General features: G+C 39.8%; 1 protein-coding gene across 46 annotated transcripts in view; it reads left to right on the forward strand.

Moving 5' to 3' along the window:
* The first annotated feature begins 1899 nt into the window (after positions 1–1899).
* The window catches only part of CEP128 (centrosomal protein 128), a 481052-nt gene continuing 457880 nt past the window's right edge, over positions 1900–25071 (forward strand). For 13 of the 46 annotated variants that reach the window (XR_015133909.1, XR_015133910.1, XM_086319409.1 and 10 more), the window contains exons 1-4: positions 1914–2194; positions 3982–4137; positions 19728–19849; positions 23732–23893. Coding sequence is in view for 39 of the 46 variants with exons in the window: in XM_086319409.1 (XP_086175535.1) it covers positions 23747–23893 (147 nt within the window). In the remaining 7 variants the exon portion in view is untranslated. Of the gene's footprint in view, positions 2195–3981; positions 4138–19331; positions 19461–19727; positions 19870–23731; positions 23894–25071 lie in introns of all 46 variants that reach the window. The other 33 variants (XM_086319363.1, XM_086319378.1, XM_086319390.1 and 30 more) reach the window with 16 other exon arrangements.

The following is a 25071-nucleotide window of genomic DNA, read 5'->3' on the forward strand; positions in this document are numbered from 1 at the left end:
ATTCTCACCTGGGTTTGTAATAATTTGTTTCATAATCTATTTCCCTCACTTCACTGTGAACAACATGCGGGCAGAGATGATGTTGTTTATCCTCTCATTTTTTTTTTACTGCATCTTCAGGGCCTAGTACAATGTCTGTTTCATAGAAAGATTCAGCATATATTTGCTGAGTTAAATGAATACACTTGTTTTGAAAAATTAAAATGTTAGTCAATAAATGGAGTTATTATTATGCTTCCACGTGCATTTGGGGAAAGCTTAAGGCTGTTCTGAATTACCTTAATTTCAGTATCAGGTGGAGCACATTCTTGAATACAGAATGTGTTCAGTATCGAACAGCTTGAAGATAGAAGCAAATATATAGGTAGATCTTTAGAAGAATTATTTTATATCCAAACTGAATATAAACTTTACCTCTCAGTGTGGGCCAGAGAAAATATTTGAATAATTGTAATATATAGTATGACTTTGTGTGCTTGTGTATACGCACACAAGCATGAGGTTGGGGGGGATGCGGGAAAGAGAGAGAGACAAAGGGAGAATGTGCAGTGAGGAAAGGCTGAGAAGAGAGAGAAAAATTTAAAAAGGTTAGGACCCCATGTTTGAAGGGCTTAGAATCTAGTGAAAGTGACAGTCGTTCAGTCGTGTCCAACACTTTGCAACCCCAAGACTTTACAGTCCATGGAATTCTCCAGGCCAGAATACTGGAGTGGGTAGCCTTTCCCTTCTCCAGGGGATCTTCCCAACCCATAAATCGAATCAAGGTCTCCCACATTGCAGGCAGATTCTTTACCAGCTGAGCCACCAGGGGAGCCATAGAGTCTAGTGGAGGAGACCAACTGGGATCGGATTACAGTACAAAATTACTAGAATAAGGAAACTGTGTAGTTTAGAAATGTGATTTAGCTTTACTGGAGGTAGCCCGGAAAACTTTCACAGATAAAATAAGATTTGATTTTAGCCTTGAGGAGGGAAGAATTAATGGTCTTCTTCAATAGCTTTTCCTGCAGCAGGAAACGGCAACCCACTCCAGTACTCTTGCTTGGAAAATCCCACGGATGGAGGAGCCTGGTAGGCTACAGTCCATAGGGTCGCGAAGAGTCGGACAAGACTCAGCGACTTCACTTTCACTTTTCCCTTTCATGTATTGGAGAAGGAAATGGCAACCTACTCCAGTGTTGCCTGGAGAATCCCAGGGACTGGGGAGCCTGGTGGGCTGCCGTCTATGGGGTCGCACAGAGTCCGACACGACTGAAGCGACTTAGCAGCAGCAGCAATGGCATGTCCAGGGTTCAATTATTTGTTGAAGGTTTTATCATCACCTTTTCATTACTGAAACCGACATCTGTAGTGGAATATGTCTCTTTCATGTTCTAGAACGACTGAGGAGATGACAGCCTGCACTGAAGGTAGCAGCTGCCATGACGTGACAGCCACATCCACTTGGGGTTTGCCATTTGTGAACTGTGCGGCTTCAGTCGCGTCATTTGCTCTTTCCAGGCCAAAGGATTTGATTAGTTAATCTTCACTGTTCCCTTTCAGTTCTGAGAATTTGTGAGCCTTCAGAAACAGACATTGGGGCCTGGTATAAAGGGGATCTTCCCATCTCACTGTTGGAAATTACACTTCCCTGTTCCCCACAGAGTGAAAGAAACATAGTTTGTGTATTACAACTACTTAGATTTTTTTATTATTTTAAATGAATAATTTAGACAGTTCTGATGATGCTAGAGTGAGGGCAAAAGCAGCCCTCTTAATTCTTTATCTGGGGGTTGTCTCTTACAGCTGCTACTGGCACTTTAACAAAAAGAACAGAGCAAGAGGGCGCCGCCTAAGCACTCAGGTGCCCGCTAATCCGGCCTCTTCCGGGAAAGTCACCCGCAAGACCAGTCATCGGGTATCATGGGAAATGCAGTTTCTCCTGGAGTCGCTCTCTCCTAGTAACTCCTTGCTCTTGAGCATGAGGTAGACTACAACTCCCAGAGGGCCAAGCGGGAGAAGCGGGGCCCTGTACCTTCGCCGCGGCTGGGCGGCTAGTTCAAGTTGCCATAGCTGCGAGTCTGGGGAGAGCGGAGTCGGTTGCTTCTCCGCGTCTGGTCAGTTATACCTCCTGGGGTTGCCGGTGGCCGCGGGAGCCGGGTGGGGCCTCGGCAATGACCCGGCGTTAAGGACCTGGGGTCCTCTTCTAGTTCAGGTAGCTTCCCTCAGCCGCCCCTCGCCCTTTCCGTACCACTTCCCTGTCGTGTCTTGACGTTTTGGGTCCCGTTTCCCCTGGTCCCGGGGGTCGGGACGCCGGAGCTGCGCGGAAGCCCTGGGCTGGGGCCGGGGGCGGGGCGGGTCTGTGGCGAAGCTGGGGAGCCGGCGTGCCCGGTACCCCCACGCCCCCCTTCCCTCGGCATGCGTGTCCACAGTCAGGTCCTGGTCAAGGTATACGGGGAGTTTGAACTTGGTTGCCCTCTTTTCGAGAGCACAGCGCGTCCCGTCGCTAGCAGCTGTGAAGCTTGAGCTGTCAAGGAGGTCGGCCTCCTCCTGGCGTGTGCGTTGCCTGGCCTGGCATATAATTGCTTCGTACCTGTTTTGGAGTCACAAAAACTTGCTACCCTCGGGAGCGCTGTTTATATCAGTGCCTTGTCTTCCTTTGCCAACATGGAAGTTGCCTCAGCGTCAGCTGTTAACAGTCCCTTCCAGGAGTTTATTTCCTGTCAACACCTGGACATTGAATTCCAGCTGCTCCCTCAGCGGTTTGATGGAGCTCAGTCGCTTCTGCGGACATTCTATAAAACCGCTTTGCAGCCTTATGCCAAGTATTATGTAAAGTATCTAACCCAGGGCCTATCCCCCAGGGAGGGCTCAGTGTTTGTTATTTTTTTTTTTTTTGATTATACAGAGCTGTGCCCATAGACACACAGTGCAAGTTTAAGTTTTTTTTAGTACCTATACTAAAGTAGAAAGGAGCTGGTGAAATTACTCTTAAGTAATTTTTTTGACACATCCAAAATGTTTTCACTCTCAACATGAAGTCAGAATGAAACTGGAGATATTTCACATCCTAAAATAACTTTAAAAAATGGACTAAATGTTATGTGTATTTTATGTGTACAGCACTTTAGCCACTTTTGGCTAGTGACTGCTCTAGTAGACACGATAGCTAGAAGATTAACATTTTGGTAGTTTCATGTTGGCACAGAAATTTGTGTGTGTCCATGACTCATAGAATGAAGGTTGCTGTTTTGTTGAAAGAGTTGGCTATGCATCTTGCCTACGTCCTGTCCCACGGCATGACCTCTGGGTCACTTTGGACTCTGTCTTGACTGTTTATTTTGACTAAGAGAATACTTTTTTTTTTTTCCTTTTGGAGTGATTTATAGATGTATTCTGATCTGCTTTTTATGTGGACAATTACCAATTTTCTTGATAATTTTTTGTAGATTCTTACAGACTGCTTTGAAAGGAGTCGCAAAGAATTGAGAATATTTCTATCCACAGATCTTACAACCAAAGGCATTTTATTTTTACTTATTGCTGTACTAAGTGTTGGAAGAGCTGGGCAGTTTATAAAGTATTTCCTTTAGGAGTGCTAGCATGTGGTTCATTTACTGGCTTAGAAGTATGTTTGGTCCATTAAATTCAGAAGTAACATGTTAAATTCATTACCTGCCTTAGTTAATTTACCCACTAATAGACTTAGGGATAGTACCTTTGGCTAGACTTGGGCTACAGTTCACACTAAGGGATGACTGGGGATGGGTGGAAGTCCCCAGCGAGGAGTATGCTGGTTGGGGATTGGATGTGAAGAACTCCTGTGACTTCAGTGGGGTGTTTGCATGATCCAAGAAACAGTTTCTCTGTTCTCTGATTTGATGTGATTTATTCTCTGCCATGCACACAAACTGTCCATAGGGTGAGCTTACTTTATCATTAATTGCTTAAAAAATTTTAAGGTTGTAGGTATGTTTTACTCCTTGTTTCATTTATCTGTAGGTGGTTTGGGGAAAGTGTAGGGGCAACCAAAGATCCTCCACTTGACTAGGCCTCTTGCCCTGAACCTCATGAAGAAATGTTAAGAGTCAGACATACGTGCCTAAGAAGAGCTCTGAGCTCAGAGGACAGCAGCCCGGAGTTTGGGGGGTATGCTTTGTAAGTATGCTTCCTCCCTCCTTGAGTTTTTGAGATGACACATTTTTGTATATTTATAGTGGAAAGGAATATGTCAACAAGTAGAACTTTAAGGGGCCGGAAACCCCTTTCAAACATGCAATATCAAGATTAAATAGGATGGTTGTACATGCAATATTACAAAAATTAAGGGGAACAGACTGGATACCTTAATGAAAGCGATAGCGATGCACCTGTTCCATTAGACAAGTATTTGAGAACCTTTTTTGTCTCAGGCAGTATATTAGGCACATTTTACATGTTTTATAGGTTTATTTCCCTGGTGGTTTAGACAGTAACGAATCCACCTATAATATAGGAGACCCGGGTTTGATCCCTGGGTTGGGAAGATCCCCTGGAGAAGGGAAAGGCTACCTACTCCAATATTCTGGCCTGGAGAATTCCATGGACAGAGGAGCCTGTAGGCTACAGTCCATGAAGCAGCAAAGAGTCAGACACGACTGAGCATGCATGTACATGTGTGTATATATATGTATATACACACACATACCATATATGTATATAGTACATTTATTATACCTCTGTTCATTTTATAAATGAGATTTAGATAGGCTATTAGATTGACTTGGATTCTGGAGCCAAAAAAATGGTCTTCATCCCCAGGTCCTCTGACTCCAAATCCCAGCTGCGCCCACTACAGGAGGCTACATTGTGGTCTCTGATTGTCCTCCAATAGAGTTTGATTTATATTTAGTATTTTTAGATTGTGTATCATATAAGCAAAATTTGTTGTTATTCATCTCTTTAAATGTTCAAGGGGTTCTAGTATCTTTCTTAGTTTTTTATCCCCAAGGTTTAATGGTCTTTATGGTATTATTGAGGTAAGAGGTAATTGTGTCTATGATTTTGATTGAATATAAATGCATGTATGCAGCATGAATTGTCATTGATGGTCAGTAGGATAGTGTTAACTCAGGCTTTTCATCATGGATTTAGAATTCTGGACACTTTAGCATTTTCACGTTGCATTTTGATAGAGGGCACTTAAACATGTAGGGAAGACCCATTGGGGCCTTGTAAGAACACTTTGTTTAAGCTGTATGTGTGAAAGGTTCTTAGAATTAAAGAATATTAGAGCTGGAGTGGCCTGATAGAATAATTTAGTCCCAAAGTTTTCAGCCAGTCATGACACATTTGGAAATAATATAAAAATAACCTAGAGTGGATTCACTGTTAACCGTGTAATAATGTCACTGGCTTGATTCTAGTATGAAATGTTTCAATATATTCATACTATTCTAATAGTGTTTTTCTTTCTTGTAATAATGTATTATTATGTTAGCACAAGTTTTTCCTTATCTCTTTTAGCTGCTACATAGTTTCCCAAATGGCTAGATACATTTATTGTGTCCTTAATCAGTGGACTTGTGGGTTTTTTTTTTTTTTTTACTATTATAAATAATTCTGCAATGAAGCTCTTTTACCTGATGGCTCAGTGGTATAGAATCTGCCTTCTAATAAAGGAGACGTTCCTTGGGTCGGAACGATCCCTTGGAGAAGAAAATGGCATCCCACTCCAGTATTCTTGCCTGGGAAATCCTGTAGACAGAGGAGCCTGTTGGGCTACAGTCTGTGGGGTTGCAAAGTCTTGGACATGACTTAGTGACTGAACAATAACACATAAGATGTATACATATATTTTGTAATACATCTTGTGTTTTCCTAGGATACTAGTCATAGAAATAGACTCTGGATCAAAAGGTGTATATTACTTATTTTTACTTTGCCAGATTGTTCCCTAGAAAAACTGTCTTAGTTAATATCTTACAGCAAGGTATGTCCTTGTGAACACTGGTGGTGAGAGCTTTTGTTCATAGGTACAGAACAGATAAAAAGGAATATCATTATTTTAATTAGCTGTTTTTTAATTAGTGAAATATAGTATCTTACACTTTTTTAAAGAGCCATTTATGTTCTTTGAATTGTCTATCTTTTGTACCTTTTACTATTGGAATGTTCTTTTCTTCCTTTTTTGAAAAATGATAAATTCTTTGGTTTCCATATAATGCAAATATTTTTCTAAGTTTTAACTTTCATTTTCTAATCTTGTTCTGGTGTCTTATTAATAATTATGAATGATCTTGAGTCTTATTAGGCCTTTATCGGATATTAACACCTCCTGAAATGTATAAAACTCTTATCTTAAAGTGAAAGGTGCTCAGTCATGTCTGACTCTTTCCATGGACTGTATAGTCCATGCAATTCTCCAGGCCAGAATACCGGAGTGGGTAGCCTTTCCCTTCTCCAGGGGATCTTCCCAACCCAGGGATTGAACCCAGGTGTCCTGCATTGCAGGCAGATTCTTTACCAGCTGAGCCATGCGTAGTGTTTGCCATGAGACAGGTGCTCATGAATGAATGAACTCATAGATGTATGAATTAAAGCTAAACCTGAATTAGGCTTTTAATGAAGAGAGACTTGTGGAAGAAATGGACTATAATTATTATTTAGAAAATATAAGATAATTTTATAGATTGTAGGAGGAAGAAAAGAGCTTGATCGTGGAAGAGTGAAGGTCTTAAAATGACAAAAATAGGTTGGCTTATTAACAGCAATTGATACAGTAAAACAATACTGAGAATGCACACTGATGGTAAAGAGTCCAGGTAACTTGGAGTGTGTACAACTTTGTAGTACAGATAAATAGTAATTGAGGAATGTAGGTAGCTGCAAATAGCAATGAGAAAATGATTTGTAATAATTCAAGCAAACCTTGTAGGTTTGATTCAGTTATAAGTTTTAACCATTGAAATGAATTTTAAATTATTATCCTTGTTTATGAGACATTGTCAAGTATTCACATTTGTACTATTTTGCAGTTTAGTCCATATTGTTTGAGAACTCAGTTAATATAGCCCATGTACCATAAGAATTATTTCATCCAACAGTTATTTAATTAGAATCACCAATTGCAAAGTCCTGTACTTTGAAGTTTGTCTCTGGGTTAATCAGTGTAATAAGGGAAGTTTAACTGTAAATTCATTAAAATTGTTCCAGCCACATGCTAGGTACTATGTTAGATGTTGAAATACATCTGTGGGCAAAGTTAATGGAGTCTCTGATGAGATTTAGTCTAAAAGGGAGACAGACAAGTAAACAGCCAGTTAGCTCTTCTGGGCTGTGAGGAGGTGGTCCAAGGTGGGGGCAGTGAAGAAAGGTTCTCCAGAGAAAGTCTCCTCTGAACTGAGACTTGAAGGACAAGTAAGAGTTAGCCAAAGGAGACGGAGTGAGGAGAATGTTCCAGGTGGTGAATACAGCAGAGGTATGATGGTGAGATGAGCATAACATATTTGAGAAATTGAAAAAAAAAAAACTTTCTGTGGCATGAATAATTACATTTCATGGACATATTTAGTAATTGTATTGCTATAAATATAGAATTATAGCAATACAGAGGGTGAAAAGATTATTTCTGGCTGGAAACGGAAGGCTTCTCTGAGATTGTGTTTGACCTATACCTGCAGTGGTCGACAGCAGACGGCATTTTCACGGCATTTCAGTCAGAACTAATGATGCCAGTGAGGGATGGAAGTGGTAGGAGAACGTGGTGTACATAGTAGCTAAATGTAGGCCTTACGTTTCTATGGTTCATTTGTTAAGAAAAGGGTGTCTTGATGAGGGTCTTGAATTTCTGATTCGAGAACCTAGACTCAGCCACGTGGGCAGTGGAGTGTCAGTGCAGGTTGAAATGTATGGAAAAGGACTCACAGTTGGAGAAACCATTATAGTGGCTAGTCACGCGATAAGAAAAGTCCTGAATTCTGGATGGTGCCCGTGGTAAGAGAAGGGAGACATGATAGGAATTTGGGCCTTGAAGACAGGCTTGTGACTTGGCTCTGCCATTGGAAGCTGTGTCACCTTGGGTGCCTTGCTTAGCTTCTTTAAGCCTCTCAGGTGTAGGTCATGAGGACAGCAGTACTTACCTTGTAGGGTTATTGTCATACAACAATCTGTGATATTAAAGCATTAGCTAGTCAGCATTATTATTTCAACTTTTGTTTTTTGAAGGTTTTTGAAATTGAGATTCTTAACTGGCGTTTATATCCATACAATTGTGGTAGTTTACTGTTTAAGTGTAATTGGTCTTATATGATATTGAGCTGTTTTTCATTATAGTTGGATTCCTTTCTAATCCTATATCTTTAAAAATTTTTATGTGTACATATAAAAACATTACAAGAAAAAGTTTATGGTACACAGTTCATTCCAATCACCTTTTAAATAATTTTAGAAGTTTTTTTTTTTTAAATAGTATCTTGGAAAGAACAAATCATTCTTGTTACCTCCTTTAAAAAATAAGAATAAAAAATAAACTTTTGAATAAGCATATTTATAAGTACAATGAAAGTGTATTTTAGTTAATTATTATAGAAAAGTTAAAGAGAGATCTAAAGATATAAAGTAAAAGTAGAGTTGGGGAAGAAAGAAATATGGGACTTGAGGAAGAGTGGAAGACAAGAAAATACTTTTTTTTTTTTTTAAAGTTTAAGTCTTTAGGATATGGTTTCTGAAAAAAAAAGAATGCCTGAAAGAGGTTGTAAAGATTCCTAGTAAGAGATAGAATTATTTAAAAGTCATCTTAAAAGAGCTATAGAAAATTGGATTTATAGCAGAACATAATTAATACTTTATTATCTTAGGCTGTATTCATGATATAAACCATTAGTTTTGAGTAAGTGGGTACACTTGGAATAGTCAGGCCTTAAATGCTCTGGTTGTATGTATATGGTGGGAGAATTGTATCGTAAGAGATATGGTGAGGAAAGACACACATACACAGCCCAACATTTCAATGTGTTTGGAATTTCAATGGTGTTTTCGCATCTAAGAATGTAGTTGGAAGAGGCGGTGGCTAAGAGGAGATGTAGGTTCTAGATCTCTTAGTGTAGCTTTTTATGAAAGCACTTGTGGATAAGTGTTTTACTCAAACTTTTTGTTCCTTTAGGAACAAAAGTAAAGGGTTGAAATTATATCAGCTTTACAGGCTTCAGATAGAGATCAAAAGAGAAAATGCTGGTGAAAATCCTTGTAAGCTATAAAGCAGTATGCAAATTTGAGGTATAAATAGCAATAAGAAATATTTCCTTACCTAAAAATTTGTAGTGTTGTTTTGTTCACTAGGAAAGTCAAGAGGAATTTCTGTTTCTGCTTTAAAAACTAGGAGGAAGAAAACAAACACGCTTTATAATACACTAAAGAAATAGCATGTTTATTATGAAAAACTTAATTTTACATGAACAAATAAATAGCCCCAAATGATATTTATGATTACTCTCTCAAAAATTGGTGGCCTGTCCCTTGTTATATCAATTGTTAATGCTTATTTTGTGCACCCTAATATGAATTTATCCTTTTTTGCTTCTACCGTTAGATGACAGTCTGAAACCAACTTGTTTTCTTAAGGAGAGCAGGCCTGAGAGGAAGCCTCAGGAAATTAACCATCTTCTGAACCAAATCAAATGACTTATTAGTAAACTATGTGTGTATATATCAATTAGCCTTTGCATAATAAATAAATCCTGGCAGGCATACAGCAACGTGCTTTTATTGTCTACCTATCTTGGCTGGACATGTTAGTCTGGGCTCAACTGACTGGTCCGCTGATCTAAGCTGGAAGTCGTTGCGGCAGCAGCCATGTATCCCACACCATCTAGTGGGATCGTCTTTGCATGTCCTGATGGTGACGCAAGAGTTATGAGGGGAGCAGGTTCCAATGTGTAGTCCCATTTCAGGTATCTGTTTGTGCCCTGTCAGCTGAAATCCTGTTGGCCAACTTAGGTCAAATAGCTGAGCCCAGAGGCAGGGAGGGTAATTCCACCCATAGTGGGAGGACTTACATCTTGGGGAGGTGAAGAGTTGGAGCCAGATTACGCAAGCAGCACTTTGTTCTGCATTTAATTTCTTTTATATACCAGAGTGGGAAAACATCCTGAGTGGTCTGCCGAAAATCAAGGCTTACTTCTCGTTCTGGTTTTGTAGTCTGTAGGCTAATATGAAAGCTGTGTTACCCGATTTCCCTTCTGGTCTGTAGAGGGGAGCATTGTCTCTCGAGCATTTAACCTTGATTGATTCTTTCACAGTAGAATTTTCATTTTTAACTGGGGAATGAGGCCAATAAACTTCCTTTGTCTTGGTTCTTGATTCAAAGTAGGATTCCAAAATCAGCTGCTAATGGGGTCCTATGCCCAGTGGGGATTGCAAGGGCAAGCAGGAAGGTGCAAGACCCACTCAGGGCAGCCACTGTTTACAGCTGTGTTGCCATGGAAACAGTCTTCCCCAGTGTTGCCAGATCTCTGGCCTTTTCAAGAGAAACTGGAAATTAGATTTTTTTGGTGAAGTCTCTTTGTTTTCAAATTAAGGTTTTAAGATAACACAATGAGGGCTCTGTTAAATATGTATCGCTTGGCTGGATTTGGTCCGTAGTTCTCTACTTTTCATCCCCTGATTTAAAGAGAATGGTGTTAGGAACTCAGGGATTCTAGCTCTGTCTTTGTCCAGGCTCACCTCATGTCCATTTTCTGACAGTTTGGGCCATTATTAGGGGGTTGTGTCTACACCTGGAGGGCTTCATTATTGTCTACTTTGGGAATAGCGTAGCTTGTATTTATTCTGTTTATCTGTTAGCAAATAGCATGCCATTCTAGGGCTTAGCTCCAAGTAAGAAATCCATCTTCTGTTTGTTAGTATCCATTTCTGTCTGTTATCTTTTTTTTCCCCCTTCTTGGGTTTTTGTTGATTGTTTTTTATCTTGACATGTTTTACTTTTAATTTAATTTTGTAAACTGCCTCATTTATTTTAGAAGTGCGTGTAGGTGTATGAGTCTAAAATATTTGTGTCATTCTTCTGGTGAGACAGGGAAAGAGTTATTAAGTAGCTTTATTTTCTTTTAAAGCCTTGCTAATTTTTAACAACTGGCATACATATAATTAAACAGCTATTAGTTTTGTCTCCATGCCTGAGGAAACAGTAATTTTTCATGCCATGCAGGCTTTTCCAGAAATACCCCTGCCACCTGCTTGATGGGTGCTGATCCACGTGACTCTGCCCTCTTACTCCCGCAAGGGGAGCAAAATGGAGCCTGGGGGCTGAGTCTGTCTGGTGTCATCCATGGAATAGAGGGGTGGGTGTGTGCATGTGTGTGAGAGAGAGAGGAAGGGAGGGGAAGTAGGAGGGGGAAGGCAGAGAGAGGAAAGAAGGAAATGGGTGGTAGCAACAGGAGTAAGTGGAATATCCAAAAAAAAAATGAAATCTAGAGTATTTGCAATATACATATGTATATATGTATGTATATGTGTATGCATGTGTTCATGCTTGATCATGTCCCACTCCATGTGACCCCATGGCCTGTAGCCCACCAGGCTCCTCTGTTCATGGGATTTTTCAGGCGAGGATACTGGAGCGGGTTGCCATTTCCTTCTCCACGGGATCTTCCCGACCCAGGGATGGAACCTGAGTCTTCTGCCTTGATTGGCAGGTGGTTTCTTTACTGCTGAGCCCCCTGGGAAGCCCATATATATGAATATATGTACATATATACATAATATATATTTAATGTTAATTCTCTAGGTCAGAAGTTCTCAACTGAGAATGATTGTAGCCACGCGCTTCATCTCTGCCCGAGGGGACATTTAGGAATATCTGGAGACAGCTTTAAATCTCTGCTCTGGTTGAAGGATGGGAGAGCTCTGAATATTTGTCTCTTCCCTAGTTCCTCTGAAACGATGCTTTTTAATGGACTCTCTCTGCTTTGTCTCATCCATCTGTCAAACTTCTCATCCTTCTGATGGGTGGAAAGATCTGACCTGGCTCCCCTGGCGTGTTGTCACAGCACCGAGCTCATTGTGTGCAGACTTCCAGAGGTCTTTCTCTCCCGTCGAGGACTGTGACTTAATCACTTTCCTCTTTCATTTCTAATATGGTGACAGTTCAGTGGATGGTGAGCGCATGGATCTGTTGTCTCTCTTCGATTCTATTCCTGTTACATTCCTCTTGACTTAACTGAGAACTGACTCCTGGACAGTGGACTTGATCTCTCTCTTTATTTTATTTGTTTTTTTTTTTTGTGGGGAGACTAACAGCCCTTGTTATGTTTAATTTTGTTCCTGAGCGAAGGATAATAAATTCAAGTAGTAACATCACAATAAAATATTTAATTCTTCAGGAGCAGTCCAAGATGCACTGGAATTAGCTCCCTCTTATGTGTCTTCACTTAGGTGGTAATAGATGCAACTGAGTAGCCTAGACATCCTTAAGCTAAAGGTTTGATGTGAGATCTCAACCCCTCTGTCACCTGGGAAAAGGTCCCCACCACAGGGAGCTTGCCTTGGGTAGTGGGCAGGTGATGACTTGAGGTTTGGTATGAGGTGAGTCAATGGACATGAATTTGAGCAAACTCTGGGAGATAGTGAAGGACAGGGAAGCCTGGCGTCCTGCAGTCCGTGGGGCTGCAAAGAGTCAGGCACGACTTAGACACTGGACAACACTCTCAGTCCGTTGGATCTCTGCTGAGTGCCAACTATGTTATTAATAGAGTTCTGGGCCTTGGGGTGCCAACATTGAATAAGTAGAGTAAGTGTCTCCCCTCATGAAACTTACGTGAGGGCTGGAATAAAATCCATACTTCTCTTAGCCTGAACCTCTCCGTGAGCTGTCTCCAGCCTTCTTCTCAGAGTTCGTCCCGTGACACCCTCCTCCTTGGTCACTGTGCTCCTGCCTTTTGCTGTTTCTTAAACACAGCAAATGCCTTCCTACTTCATGTGCTATGCATCTGTTCCTCCACCTGTCTAGGATTTGTTCCCTCCTCATGTCTATGTGAAGTTCCTTCTCATCATTAAGCTCTCTGATTAAAAGAGCCCTGTCCTGACCACTTTTCTCTAAAAAACTCTCCCAAACCAAGTTATTCTTATTTTTAAATTTTTTAATTGTAATTTTATTGGCTTACAGTGTTGTGGTTAATTGCAGGTATACAACAAAGTGATTTAGTTATACATATATTCATTCTTTTTTAGATTCTTTTCTCATGTGGTTTATCATAGAATATTGAGTTCTCTGTGCTGTCCAGTAGGTTAGGTCTTTGTTGGTTATCCATTTTTTTTTTTTTTTTGGTTACAGCTCAGAATTTTATTTGGTAGTACACCCCCTGCTAAGGTATGAGGGTGGGCTAATCCCAAAGGAGAAGCCGGTTGTCTATCTTATATGTTATGGTGAATGATATGTGGTGAATTAACCATATGCCATGGTGTGTGTGTGTGTGTATGTGTGTGTTCATCCCGAACTCCAGACTTATCCTCCCCAACACATTTACCTGTTGGTAATCAGCCATAAGTTTGTTTTTGCTATCTGTAAGCCTGTTTCTGTTTTGTTCGTTTGTATCTTCTGAAGAAGTGAGACTCCACAGTGAATGATGCCGTACGTATTTGTCTTTCTCTGTCTGACTTCACTCAGTGTGGTGACTTCTGGGTCCCTCCACATTGCTGCAAATGGCGCTGCTTCATTCTGTTTTAAATGGTGAGTGATATTTCATTGTGCATACGTACAGCATCTTTGTCCATTCCTTGGCAGTGGACATTGAGGTTGCTTCCATGTCTTGGCTGTTGTAAAGAGTGCTACAGTGAACACTGGGGTGCGTGTTCCCTTTTGGATTATGGTTTTCTCTGGATTTGTGTCCAGGAGTAGGATTATTGGATCATATGGTAGTTCTGTTTTCAGTTTTGTAAGGAATCTCCATGCTATTCTCCACAGTGGTTGTACCAATTTACATTTCTATCAACAGTGCAGGAGGGTTTCTTTTTCTCCAGTATTTATTGTTTGTAGACTTGTTGATGATGGCCATTCTGGCTGGTGTGAATTGATAACTTCATGATATTTTTGATTTGCATTTCTCTAATGAATAGCAATATTTGAGCATTTTCTCATGTGCCTGTTGGCCATCTGTTTGTCTTCTTTGGAGAAATATCTATTTAGATCTTTTGCCTGTTTGATTGAGTTGTTTGTTTTTCTGATGTACAGCTGCATAAACTGTTTGTATATTTTGGAGATTAATCCCTTGTTGCTCCCTTCATTTGCAAATATTTTCTCCCATTCTGTGGGTTGTCTTTTCATTTTGTTCATGGTTACCTTTGCTGTGCAGAAGCTCTTAAGTTTGATTAAGTTGCATTTGTTTATTTTCGTTATTTTCATTACTCTAGAAGGTGGATCCCAGAAGGTAATGCTGAAAATAATATTAAAGAGTGTTCCACTTTCCTGTAAGAGTTTTATAGTGTCTGGCTGTACATTTAGGTCTTTGATCCATTTTGAGTTTATTTTTGTGTAAGATGTTAGAGAATGTTCTAATTTCATTCTTTTACACATAGCTGTCCAGTGTTCCCAGCACCACTTATTGAGGAGACTGTCTTTTCTCCATTGAATATTCTTACCTCCCTTGTCATAGACTAATTGGCCCTGGGTGTGTGAGTTTACCTCTGGGCTTTCTGTCCTGTTCATTGGTCTATATTTCTATCTTTGTACCCATACTACCTAATTTTGATGACTGTTCAGTTCAGTTCAGTTGCTTAGTCATTTCCGACTCTTTGCGACCCTATAAACCGCAGCACGCCAGGCCTCCCTGTCCATCACCAACTCCCGGAGTCCACCCAAACTCATGTCCATCGAGTCGGTGATGCCATCCAGCCATCTCATCCTCTGTCGTCCCTTTTTCTTCCTGCCCCCGGTCCCTCCCAGCATCAGGGTCTTTTCCAGTGAGTCAGCTCTTCACATCAGGTGGCCAAAGTATTGGAGTTTCAGCTTCAACATCAGTCCTTCCAATGAACACCCAGGACTGATCTCCTTTAGGATGGACTGGTTGGATCTCCTTGCAGTCCAAGGGACTCTCAAGTGTCTTCTCCAACACCACAGTTCAAAAGCATCAATTCTTCAGTGCTCAGCTTTCTTCACAGTCCAACTCTCACATCCATACATGACCACTGGGAAAACCATAGCCTTGACTAGACAGACCTTTGTTGGCAAAGTAATGTCTCTGCTTTTGAATATGCTATCTAGGTTGGTCATAAGTTTCCTTCCAAGGAGTAAGCGTCTTTGAATTTCATGGCTGCGGTCACCATCTGCAGTGATTTTGGAGCCCAGAATCCAGTGATGACTGTAGCTTGTAGTATAGTCTGAAATCAGGGAGTCTGATTTCTCCAGCTTCATTTTTCTTTCTCAGTACTTTTTGGCTATTTGGAGTCTTTTGTGTCTCCATATAAATTAAAAAAATTTTTTTGTTCTAGTTCTATGAGAAATGTCATTGGGAATTTGAAAGGGATTGCAGTGAATGTGTCAAAGCTATGTTTTTCCAGTAGTCGTGTATAGATGTGAGAGTTATAAAGAAAGCTGAGCACTGAAGAATTGATGCTTTTGAACTGTGGTATTGGAGAAGACTCTTGGGAGTCTGTTGGACAGCAAGAAGATCCAACCAGTCCATCTTAAAGGAAATCAGTCCTGAATATTCATTAGAAGACTGATGCTGAAGCTGAAACTCCAGTACTTTGGTTTTTAAACTGTGGTGTTGGAGAAGACTCTTGGGAGTCTGTTGGACAGCAAGAAGATCCAATCAGTCCATCTTAAAGGAAATCAGTCCTGAATATTCATTAGAAGACTGATGCTAAAGCTGAAACTCCAGTACTTTGGCTTTTGAATTGTGGTGTTGGAGAAGACTCTTGGGAGTCTGTTGGACAGCAAGAAGATCCAACCAGTCCATCTTAAAGGAAATAAGTCCTGAATATTCATTAGAAGACTGATGCTGAAGCTGAAACTCCAGTACTTTGGCCACCTGATGCGAAGAACTGACTCATTTGAAAAGACCCTGATGCTGGAAAAAATTGAAGGTGGGAGGAGAAGGGGGCAACAGGGGATGACATGGTTGGATGGTTGGATGGAATCACCATCCAAGTCAATAGACATGAGTTTGAGTAAACTCTGGGAGTTGGTGGTGGACAAGGAGGCCTGGCATCCTGCAGTCCATGGGGTTGCAAAGAGTCAGACATGACTGGGTGACTGAGCTGAACTGCATTGAATCTGTAGAATGCCTTGGGTAGTATAGTGATTTTGACAATATTGATTCTTCCAATCCAGCTTTGATCTTATATGAATTGGCTAAAAGGGTTTGAGGAGATGATGTTACAGAGGAGGACTGATGTAAAGAAGACAGGTGCAGGTGATAATTCTTTGTGCATGGTAGCCTCTGCTGGTGTGTTAACTTTTTCTCTTGAAGGATGTGGCAGTCGCTATTGAAGCAGTGAGAAATACATTAAAATTTTTGAACTTGGTTCATGGCTCAGCTTAAAATACATTCCCTAGCTTTCCCAATCCCCTTTAAATATCAGCGTCATTACCTTAAGGACAGCTGCCTTGGACAGGGGCTGAGGCTCTTGGAGGCCCCAGAAGCAATCAACCTACTTAACATGCACCAGTCAGCCTTTGTGAAATATCACCCCTGATGCTGGGTGCTTATCTTTTATGGAACAGCTTGCAAATCCTAATTGTTTTAAACTGGCTTTGAGGAAAAGAGACTTGAGAATCAATAAATTACAGCTCTCATACATACAAATGTGCATCATTATAATGAAGACAGTCTGATGGCTCTTTAGGTCAAATAACAAAAGAGGTGGACTTGAGTTTGTAGACTCACTGCCAGTCCTCTTACTGCAGGGTTGAAATTACAGGGCTGAATGCAGTTTTTATTCTCTCACAATATTCAGGTTTGCATATGGGCATTCATTTTTGATGGATAGATCCTCAGTGGGAGCGAATTGATGAGGGGTTCATTACTTGCTCTGGTGGCCGTATGTCTTCTTTATAAGGTTCATTAAAGCAGAAGCAACAATATTTATGCCTTTAAATACTGATGTGTTGGGAACAGCCAAATAAACTATTCCAAGAATGGTACCATCTGTTTTCAGACCCAGAGCTTTCTCTGTGACTCTGGAGACTTTCGCCCAAGGTCACCCGTCTTAGATCTCTCTAGATTCTTGGGAGAAGCTTAGAATCTGAAAAGCAGACAGTGTGAGTAGTCCTGCTTTCTCATCAGTGATAAACTGTACCTGGAGGTTTAAGCTGCAGAGAGTATCTGCTGCTCTTTGGTGGCTCAGACGGTAAAGAGTCTGCCTGCAGTGCAGGAGATGGGGGTTCGATCCCTGGGTCGGGAAGATCCCCTGGAGAAGGAGATGTCAACCCAATCCAGTATTCTGGCCTGGAAAATCCCATGGACAGAGGAGCCTGGCAGGCTCCAGTCCATGGGGTCGCAAAGAGTTGGACTGAGCAACTTCACTTTCTTTCTTTCTGCAGTTAAAGGAAATGCCGGTCACACATTTAACCAGGATTTAGGTGATTCAGCTCCTTTAAACTGTTCTTTAATCATTCTTCAAATTTAGCAATTCTTTCTTCTTTGTCTACAAACATCATGCTGAGATTTCTTATGCTAATGAGAATGAATTTCTAGTCCACCTGAATTTTTTTTCTTTTAACTCTTTAAAAATAATGAAGATTTTTTTCTTGAGCATGCTAGGTGTTTAAATTCTTCTTTGGAATTCAAATTGCAGTAGTGATTATTATTCATGGGCCACTTTAAATGTGTTTTATTTAGACACATTTTCCAGGTTATCAGTCTGTTCTTAATCTGCTGTCTCTGAAGGGGATCTTTACATATATATATATATATATATATTTTTTTTTTTTCTTTCAAGCATTGATTTTCTTTTTCTTTCTTATTATTCAATCATTGTAAGAAAATCCAGGAAGTATAGGAATGTTTAAAGAATAGAAATCGACTATAAACTTAACGTGGTAAATATACTTTTATTTTCTTCTCCCTTTGTCATCATCCTTTCCTGTTCCTCTGAATGTGTGTGTGTGCATGTGTGTGAAGTCACTTGAGTCGTGTCCTACTCCTACCCTGTGGACCATCGCCCACCAGGCTCGTCTGTCCAAGGGATTCTCCAGGCAAAAATACTGGAGTGGGTTGCCAGGCCCTCCTCAAAGGGATCTTCCCTACCCAGCGATTGACCCCGCTTCTCTTATGTCTCCTACATAGGCAGGCGGGTTCTTTACCACTGGCACCACCTGGGAAACCCCTGAATATGTATACTGGCAATGTATATTCATATACAGACATCATGTAATGTTTATTACAAAATTGGGATTCATGCTTTGATCCCTTGCGTTGCTATTAAATATCTCCAGAAATAGGGATTTAATGTCTGTGTATTATTCCATTACATTAATGTACTGTATTTTAACTCTTATAATTTGAGATTTCAGTGCTTTTTATTTTCCGTTATATAGTTGTGATATTTATTCTCAGCAAATATTCTTATATATAAATTTCTGTGTATATTCCAATGATTTTGTTAGGAGAAACTTTGGAAGTATTGTTAGTAGGTCAAAGGTACAAACTGCTTTTGATACACATTGCCTGCTGACATCTAGACAATTTGTATCAACTTACACATATCCACTGGGACAGCATAGGAATGTTCCTTCCCCTACAACCTGGCTAAGATAGACAGAATTATTTAAGGGAGAACAGTGGGCTATAAAAGCATCTCATTGACGATTTATATTTCCTAGGTTATTAGATAGAACAGTTTTGCATGGCCATATTTGTTGTTGTTGTTGTTTTTTAATGTGACTGCTCTCAGTATGCTTTTATCAACATGGACTGAGTCTAATGCTTTGGGTACGATCTCACTGGGGAGAAGATTTTCAGAGTCCTAAAAAAAAATCTTATTTTCATTAATGCCACTGATACTAGGATAAACAATACTTTTTAAAAACTATTTAATTGTATGAAATAGTAATGGTCAGTGAAGAGTGTAGCATTGGCACTTACTGTTTTGTGCTTCTCCGTCAGTTATCTTAAGGGGCTCTTGGAACTATCTTCATGCCTTTGGTTGAATTCCTGGATTGGGAAGATCCCCTGGAGAAGGAAATGGCAACCCACTCCAGTATTCTTGCCTGGGAAGTCCCATGGACAGAGGAGCCTGGCAGGCTACAGTCCATGGGGTCGCAAAGAGTTGGGCCCGGCTGCGTGACTGACACTTTTTTCTGATAGTGGGGCAGCAGCCTTCTGGTGACCCTCGAGGCCACTCCTTTCTCATTTGGTTCTCTCTTCCTCCATCAGCTCCGTGTCTGGGGAGTGGAAGTGTTGACTGTTAGTAGACTGACATCTTCTGGTAAGGTTGGAACTCTGCCACTGTACCTGCCTTCTGCATTTGCCACTTAGGTTCAGGCGCTCTGTTAGCTGTGAGAGGTGTGTTTGAACTTTTGAATTGTTGGTAGTAGGTGTAGACAGTGCTAAGTTTTTTTTTTTTTTTAATCAGCAATGAAATAGTAATTGAATTTCTATTTTTTTATTATAATCAGATTCTTTAATGTCTTTAGTGTTTTAAATTCAACACTTATGACATTTATGTAATTAAAGTTCTTTCATATGCTATAAAAGCAAATGTTTTGTATGCTGTAATATGATATAAAAATCTTCACCTATATCTCACGTTGAATCTTGATATTTCTACAGGAGTTCCATCAGATGCAGGAGTTTGTACGTCTTTTATTGCTCAACGTAATTGCAATTAAAAGCTGAGGACTTTGTGAACTAGTGAAATTCATGCTGAAAAGTGTGGTTTTATCTTATTAAAAGTATGTAATCCTTAATAGGGGTAAGTGAGAGGTCTTGTGTGTGTGTGTGTGTGATGTGACAGTTACACATAGTTAAGCTAATGCTGTTTGCATAGTTTTGACAACAGTGCTGTATGTGTGAGCAGCTAATGCTGCTATGATTTTCTCTTTTAGATTCAGATACCCTGTATCTTCTCTTGTTAATATGTTTTCAAGTAACTACAGTGTGTGTTCCATTAAGAAAGACTGCGAAGTACATATGTACCTGTGGTAAAAGTATAAGAGTGCGGTGTGGAGAGTTAAACACAAAATCATCCAGGAGTTAACCCGGGGATGGGGTGGGGTGGAGCGGCGGGAGTAGTCGGGTGATAGGGCAGGCAGCCGTGTGCATGCATGCGTGACTGTGTCCTACTCTGCAGCCCCATGGACAGGCTCCCCTGTCAGGCTCCTCTGTCCATGGAATTTTTCAAGAATACTGGAGTGGGTTGCCATTTCCTTCTCCAACGGATATTCCCAACCCGGGGATTGAATCTGTGTCTCCTACATTGGCAGGAGGATTCTTTACCGCTGTGCCAGTACTAGGACTTTATTTACAGTGTTCTAAATATTGGGTTGGCCAAAAAGTTGGTCAGGTTTTTCTATACCAACTAATGGAAAAACCCAAATAAATTTTTTGGCCAACCTAATATTTTATCCAAAATATTAGAAGCACACGTGTCAGAATGGGAAATAATAATATTAAGAATAGATTCTTAAAAATAATAGGGAAATAGATGATAGAAGCAGAAGAATATAATAGAAAATAGAAATAGAAAATGATAACATTCTGGTAGTAGATACATGCTTGCTTACTGTCTTAGTCTCTGTACTATTTTATATTTTACACATTTTCCCCAAATTATTTTAAAAAACATAAAAATTTCAGTTTTCACTCTTTGTAGTCAAGTTGATACTAAATAGCTCATTAGATGACTCTGATATGCCATTTATATTCATTGACAGTGCGTACATGCTAAGTTGCTTCATTTGTGTCCAACTCTATGCAACCTCATGGACAGTAGCCCACCAGACTCTTCTGTCCCTGGGATTTCCCAGGCAAGAACACTGGAGTAGGTTGCTATGCCCACCTCCAGCAGATCTTCCCAACCCAGGAGTTGAACCCGTGTCTCCTATGTCTACCTGCATTGACAGGCGGGTTCTTTACCACTAGCATCATCTGGGAAGCTCCCTCTCCCTTCACTGACATTATGTATAATTGATTATTATTAAAATTTTGATATTCAAAAAAAATTAGGTTGTCTCAAAGATGGTTATCTTGTTTCTTGTTCTCACCAACAGCCATTATGGTTGACGTCTGATTTTTCAGTGTTACCTTTTTATTCTGCCTGGTGATATCTTAATTCCAGTTTAGTTTCCAGAATTATGACTGGTTAAAATGAAACTTATTCTTTCAGATACAGAATTCTGACAGATCCAGGCATAATTATTATTTTCCATCATATAAGAGAAGGAATAAGGACATAAAAGCCTTTTTACTGTGAGGCCAGAGGTTTGATTTGTTTTATTATATGCAGCATAGATATGTTGCTGTTTTTTCCCCTAAGTGACTAATAGAGATTTCATATTGCTACTTGTTTCCCACTCTCCCTTCCTTTGGTATTTTTATGCTTAAGTGAAATGACAGGGCATTGAGGAGGCTGTAGACACATGTGAGCCATGGCCTGATGCTACCTTTAATGATTTTTACTAGTTGTTCAGACTGTTCACAAGTAGTGTTTAGGAGACAGCAGAGCAGAGCAGAATGAAGAGAACACTGAAGGTGAAGAAGCCTGGCTGAACCCTAGGTCTGCCTCCTGGGTCTCTTACTTATAATTACTGTCTGGAGTTTGACTTGTTACTTAACATCTCTGCCTTCAGTATCCTCTATAGGTTAACTGCCCATTTTAGTAAGTTATTACTCTTTGCGACCCCACGGACTGCAGCCTCCAGGCTCCTCTGTCCATGGGATTTTCCTGGTAAGAGTACTGGAGTGGGTAGCCTATCCTTTCTCCAGGGGATCTTCCTGACTCAGGGATTGAACCCAAGTCTCCCGTATTGCAGGTGGACGCTTTACCCTCTAAGCCACCAGGGAAGCCCTAAATTGGATTGTCTATGTGAGCATTTATAGAGTACCTGGCATCGTAGTAGGCTCTCAGAAAATGTTGGAAGTTTTTTTTTCCCTCCTGTTTTCACGAAAGGAAAGTGTTGGAAAAGTCCTCTAACTTACAGTAAATGATTGTAGGTCAAGTGGCATAGACTTATGTCTGTGCTCACATGTGTGCATGGGTGTGCAGAGACACACAAGTGATTTCCTAAGTTTAAAGGTGAAGTTCCATCTAAGATTTCTTCTCAAGTTTATTCTTTTGGACTTAAGTGTGATCCTGCAAAAGTGTAGCCATACAGTTGCATCCGCCTTTGTTCCTTGTTCATGTTTCCTGATGTCAGAGGGAGCTAGGTTGTCGGCACTGTGCCTTTATGCTTGTAGACAGGAGGAGGGGGGCGAGAACTGAGGAGAGAGGCCAGGAAGGAAGTTGAGAGGCCTGGGCAGAGGAGAGGCTGCAGTCTGACAGCTCCTCTCTAGCACTGTCTCAGATGGGTCGAAGAAGTTGGATGTTTGTTGATTTCTTTTTTCTGATGCTACAAGTACAGACTGTATTTCACTTTGAAAAACCTGAACTCACAGCAAGCTCCCTTGCTTATCTTTTTTATTTAAATATTTAAAAAACATGAATACTTGCATTAAATGTGCTAGAATCTATACATATTTAGCAAATTCCATCTATCCCTTTGGCTTTATAGAATCTATACATATTTAGCAAATTCCCTCTATCCCTATGGTCATGTACTTCCCAGATTCATTCACAATAAAGATCCAAAAATTTCAGAATATTTTAGATTACGAAAGCGAGGTTTCCTCATACTGTTTTTAAAACGCCAGAAAACTGGCCATATAGATTTTAAGAAGATTGTAACAATTAATGTTAAAATAAAGATCATTAACTCTCTATTAAGAAGAAAATGAAATTATTGGAATACTCAAACTTTCACTTTTGATAATTGAATTTTCTCTGATGTTTCTTTGTTAAAAATATATTTCATTTCTTAAATTTCTATAAAAATTTTCTGAAATTGAGATTGTCTTGCGTGAAATTGTTTTTCATTAGATTGAAAATTGAGGTAAGGATGGGAAGAAAGCATATTCAGAGATGTTTCTTCTTAGGAGATTATAGTCAGGCTGCTTGACCTTCTGTTTTGATGGAGATGTTGAAGATGTCATCTTCTCACATATTTGTTGTCATGGAATTTGTACTTCTGTGATGGCATTTAATTCGACTATATTTTAAATTAAGAGGTTTGAGAGTATTTGCTGTATAATAAATGGAATTCTCTTAGTTTATTCTGTGTGTGTTGTATTTTTATTTAAAGATGCACATGTTCTCATAGCTTAGCAGAATGGAAGTCAGACAAATATTGAGACCTTCAGGTCCTACCTTAGAGAATATCTGTGTTATTTTCTTCTTTCATTGTAGAGATACCAATCTGTATGTCTCATATACCTTAGAGTGTTGTTGGTAGGGTTGTATGAGATACTATATGCTTTGAAAATTTAGGATCATTGCACAAAACTAAGTGATTATTATTATTTTGAGTTGTAAATGTCTGAGGAATTGCTCATAAAGCAGAAAAGACAAAGGAGAGAGAGTTGCATGTGGAAATGACTTGTGTTTTCAAGCTCTGTGTTAGAAATTATGATATGGCAAAAGACTAATGTAATAAATACTTAAAAGCAAATAAAATTTAATTAACCTCTTATTTCTATGCTCTTTACCATTTGATTGACCTTGAGCTGGATTTATTTTTAAGGATTTTTATACATCAATGGCAGAATCCTCCAGCGATTCAGACCACTTCCGCTCTCGTGACCGGTTGAGTCGGTGGGCTGCCAGTTCAGTACACAGGGAAGTTCGACATCGTCCTACTGTGGATGTCACTGAGAAGGTCAACACGATAACCAGCACTTTACAGGTTAGTTTAGCAGTGGTAGCATGTGGTAGATGTGAACTAGGTTAAACTAAGAAATGGTTTAAGTCAGTGTATTAGTTTTTTATGGCACGGTAACAAATTACCATAAAACTATTGTCTAAAAAACCCAGAAATTTATTTTCTTATATTTCTAAAGGTCAGCTAAAAGCAGTATATCTGGAGGTCTGCATTCCTTTCTGGAGGCCCTAGGGAAATATCTGTTCCTTTTCCAGCCTTTTCTAGAGGCTGCCGAAATTCCTGGTCCTATAGCCCCTCCCTTACTCTTCACAGCCATAAAGGTGGGTTGGACCCTTCTTACATCATGTTACTATGCCTATTCTTGCTTCCCTTTAAGGTTCCTTGTGAGTACCTTGGGTCCACCCCATAATCCAGAATAATCTTCCCATCTCAAGGTCCTTAATTTAGTTATATCTGCAAAATCCCTTTTGCCATATAAGGGAACGTATACACAGGTTTGAGAGATTAGGACCTAGACATTTTTAGGACCATTATTCTGCTTAACACAGTCAGTAAAGATACTTGAGATATCTGATAGGTTGCGGAAATGTCTTGGGATAAGATAGTATTTCCAAATACTTTAAATACTCTGGGAGTGAAGCCAGTAGGAATTACCATAGTTTAGCTTCTTGTGGACATGTCTTTAGAGAAGTTGTTCCTATTTTGGGTAGGTAAATTATTCATGGATGAATGATATTGAGATGCCATTTTTGTTTAGAGGCTAGTTTTTGACAGTGTTTGGAAATTTGAGTGGGAATTTTACATGCCCTTCCTAGAAAGGGTTTGATAATGAGGTGGGGGAAGGGTATCATGTTGGGGAAAAAGAAAACTCAAATAGAATTATTTTTTTCCTACCCTTTAATCTGTTACTTCTGTTTTGCCTAAATAACCATGGATTTTGGCTTTTAGTTGGTTTGAGTTATTATGCTTAGATAAAAAGAGGCTAATTTCTGGTGGAGAAACCATAATATGCTTTAAAACTCAGAAACCTATTTCTTTTGAAACTTATTTAAATTAACATAATATTGGATTTTTGCAGTGCAGATTCTTGTACTTTTCCACTAATGAAACATATTAATAACTATATATTTGGAAAGAAATGCCTTCATTCAACTTTCAGGTGAAACCTAGCAAATTTCGTGGAAACCATTTTTATTGTAATT

The sequence above is a fragment of the Bos grunniens genome, chromosome 10 (genome assembly GCF_055505025.1).
Source record: "Bos grunniens cultivar Pamir isolate PY7600 chromosome 10, Bosgru_T2T1.0, whole genome shotgun sequence".
Lineage (NCBI taxonomy): Eukaryota > Metazoa > Chordata > Mammalia > Artiodactyla > Bovidae > Bos > Bos grunniens.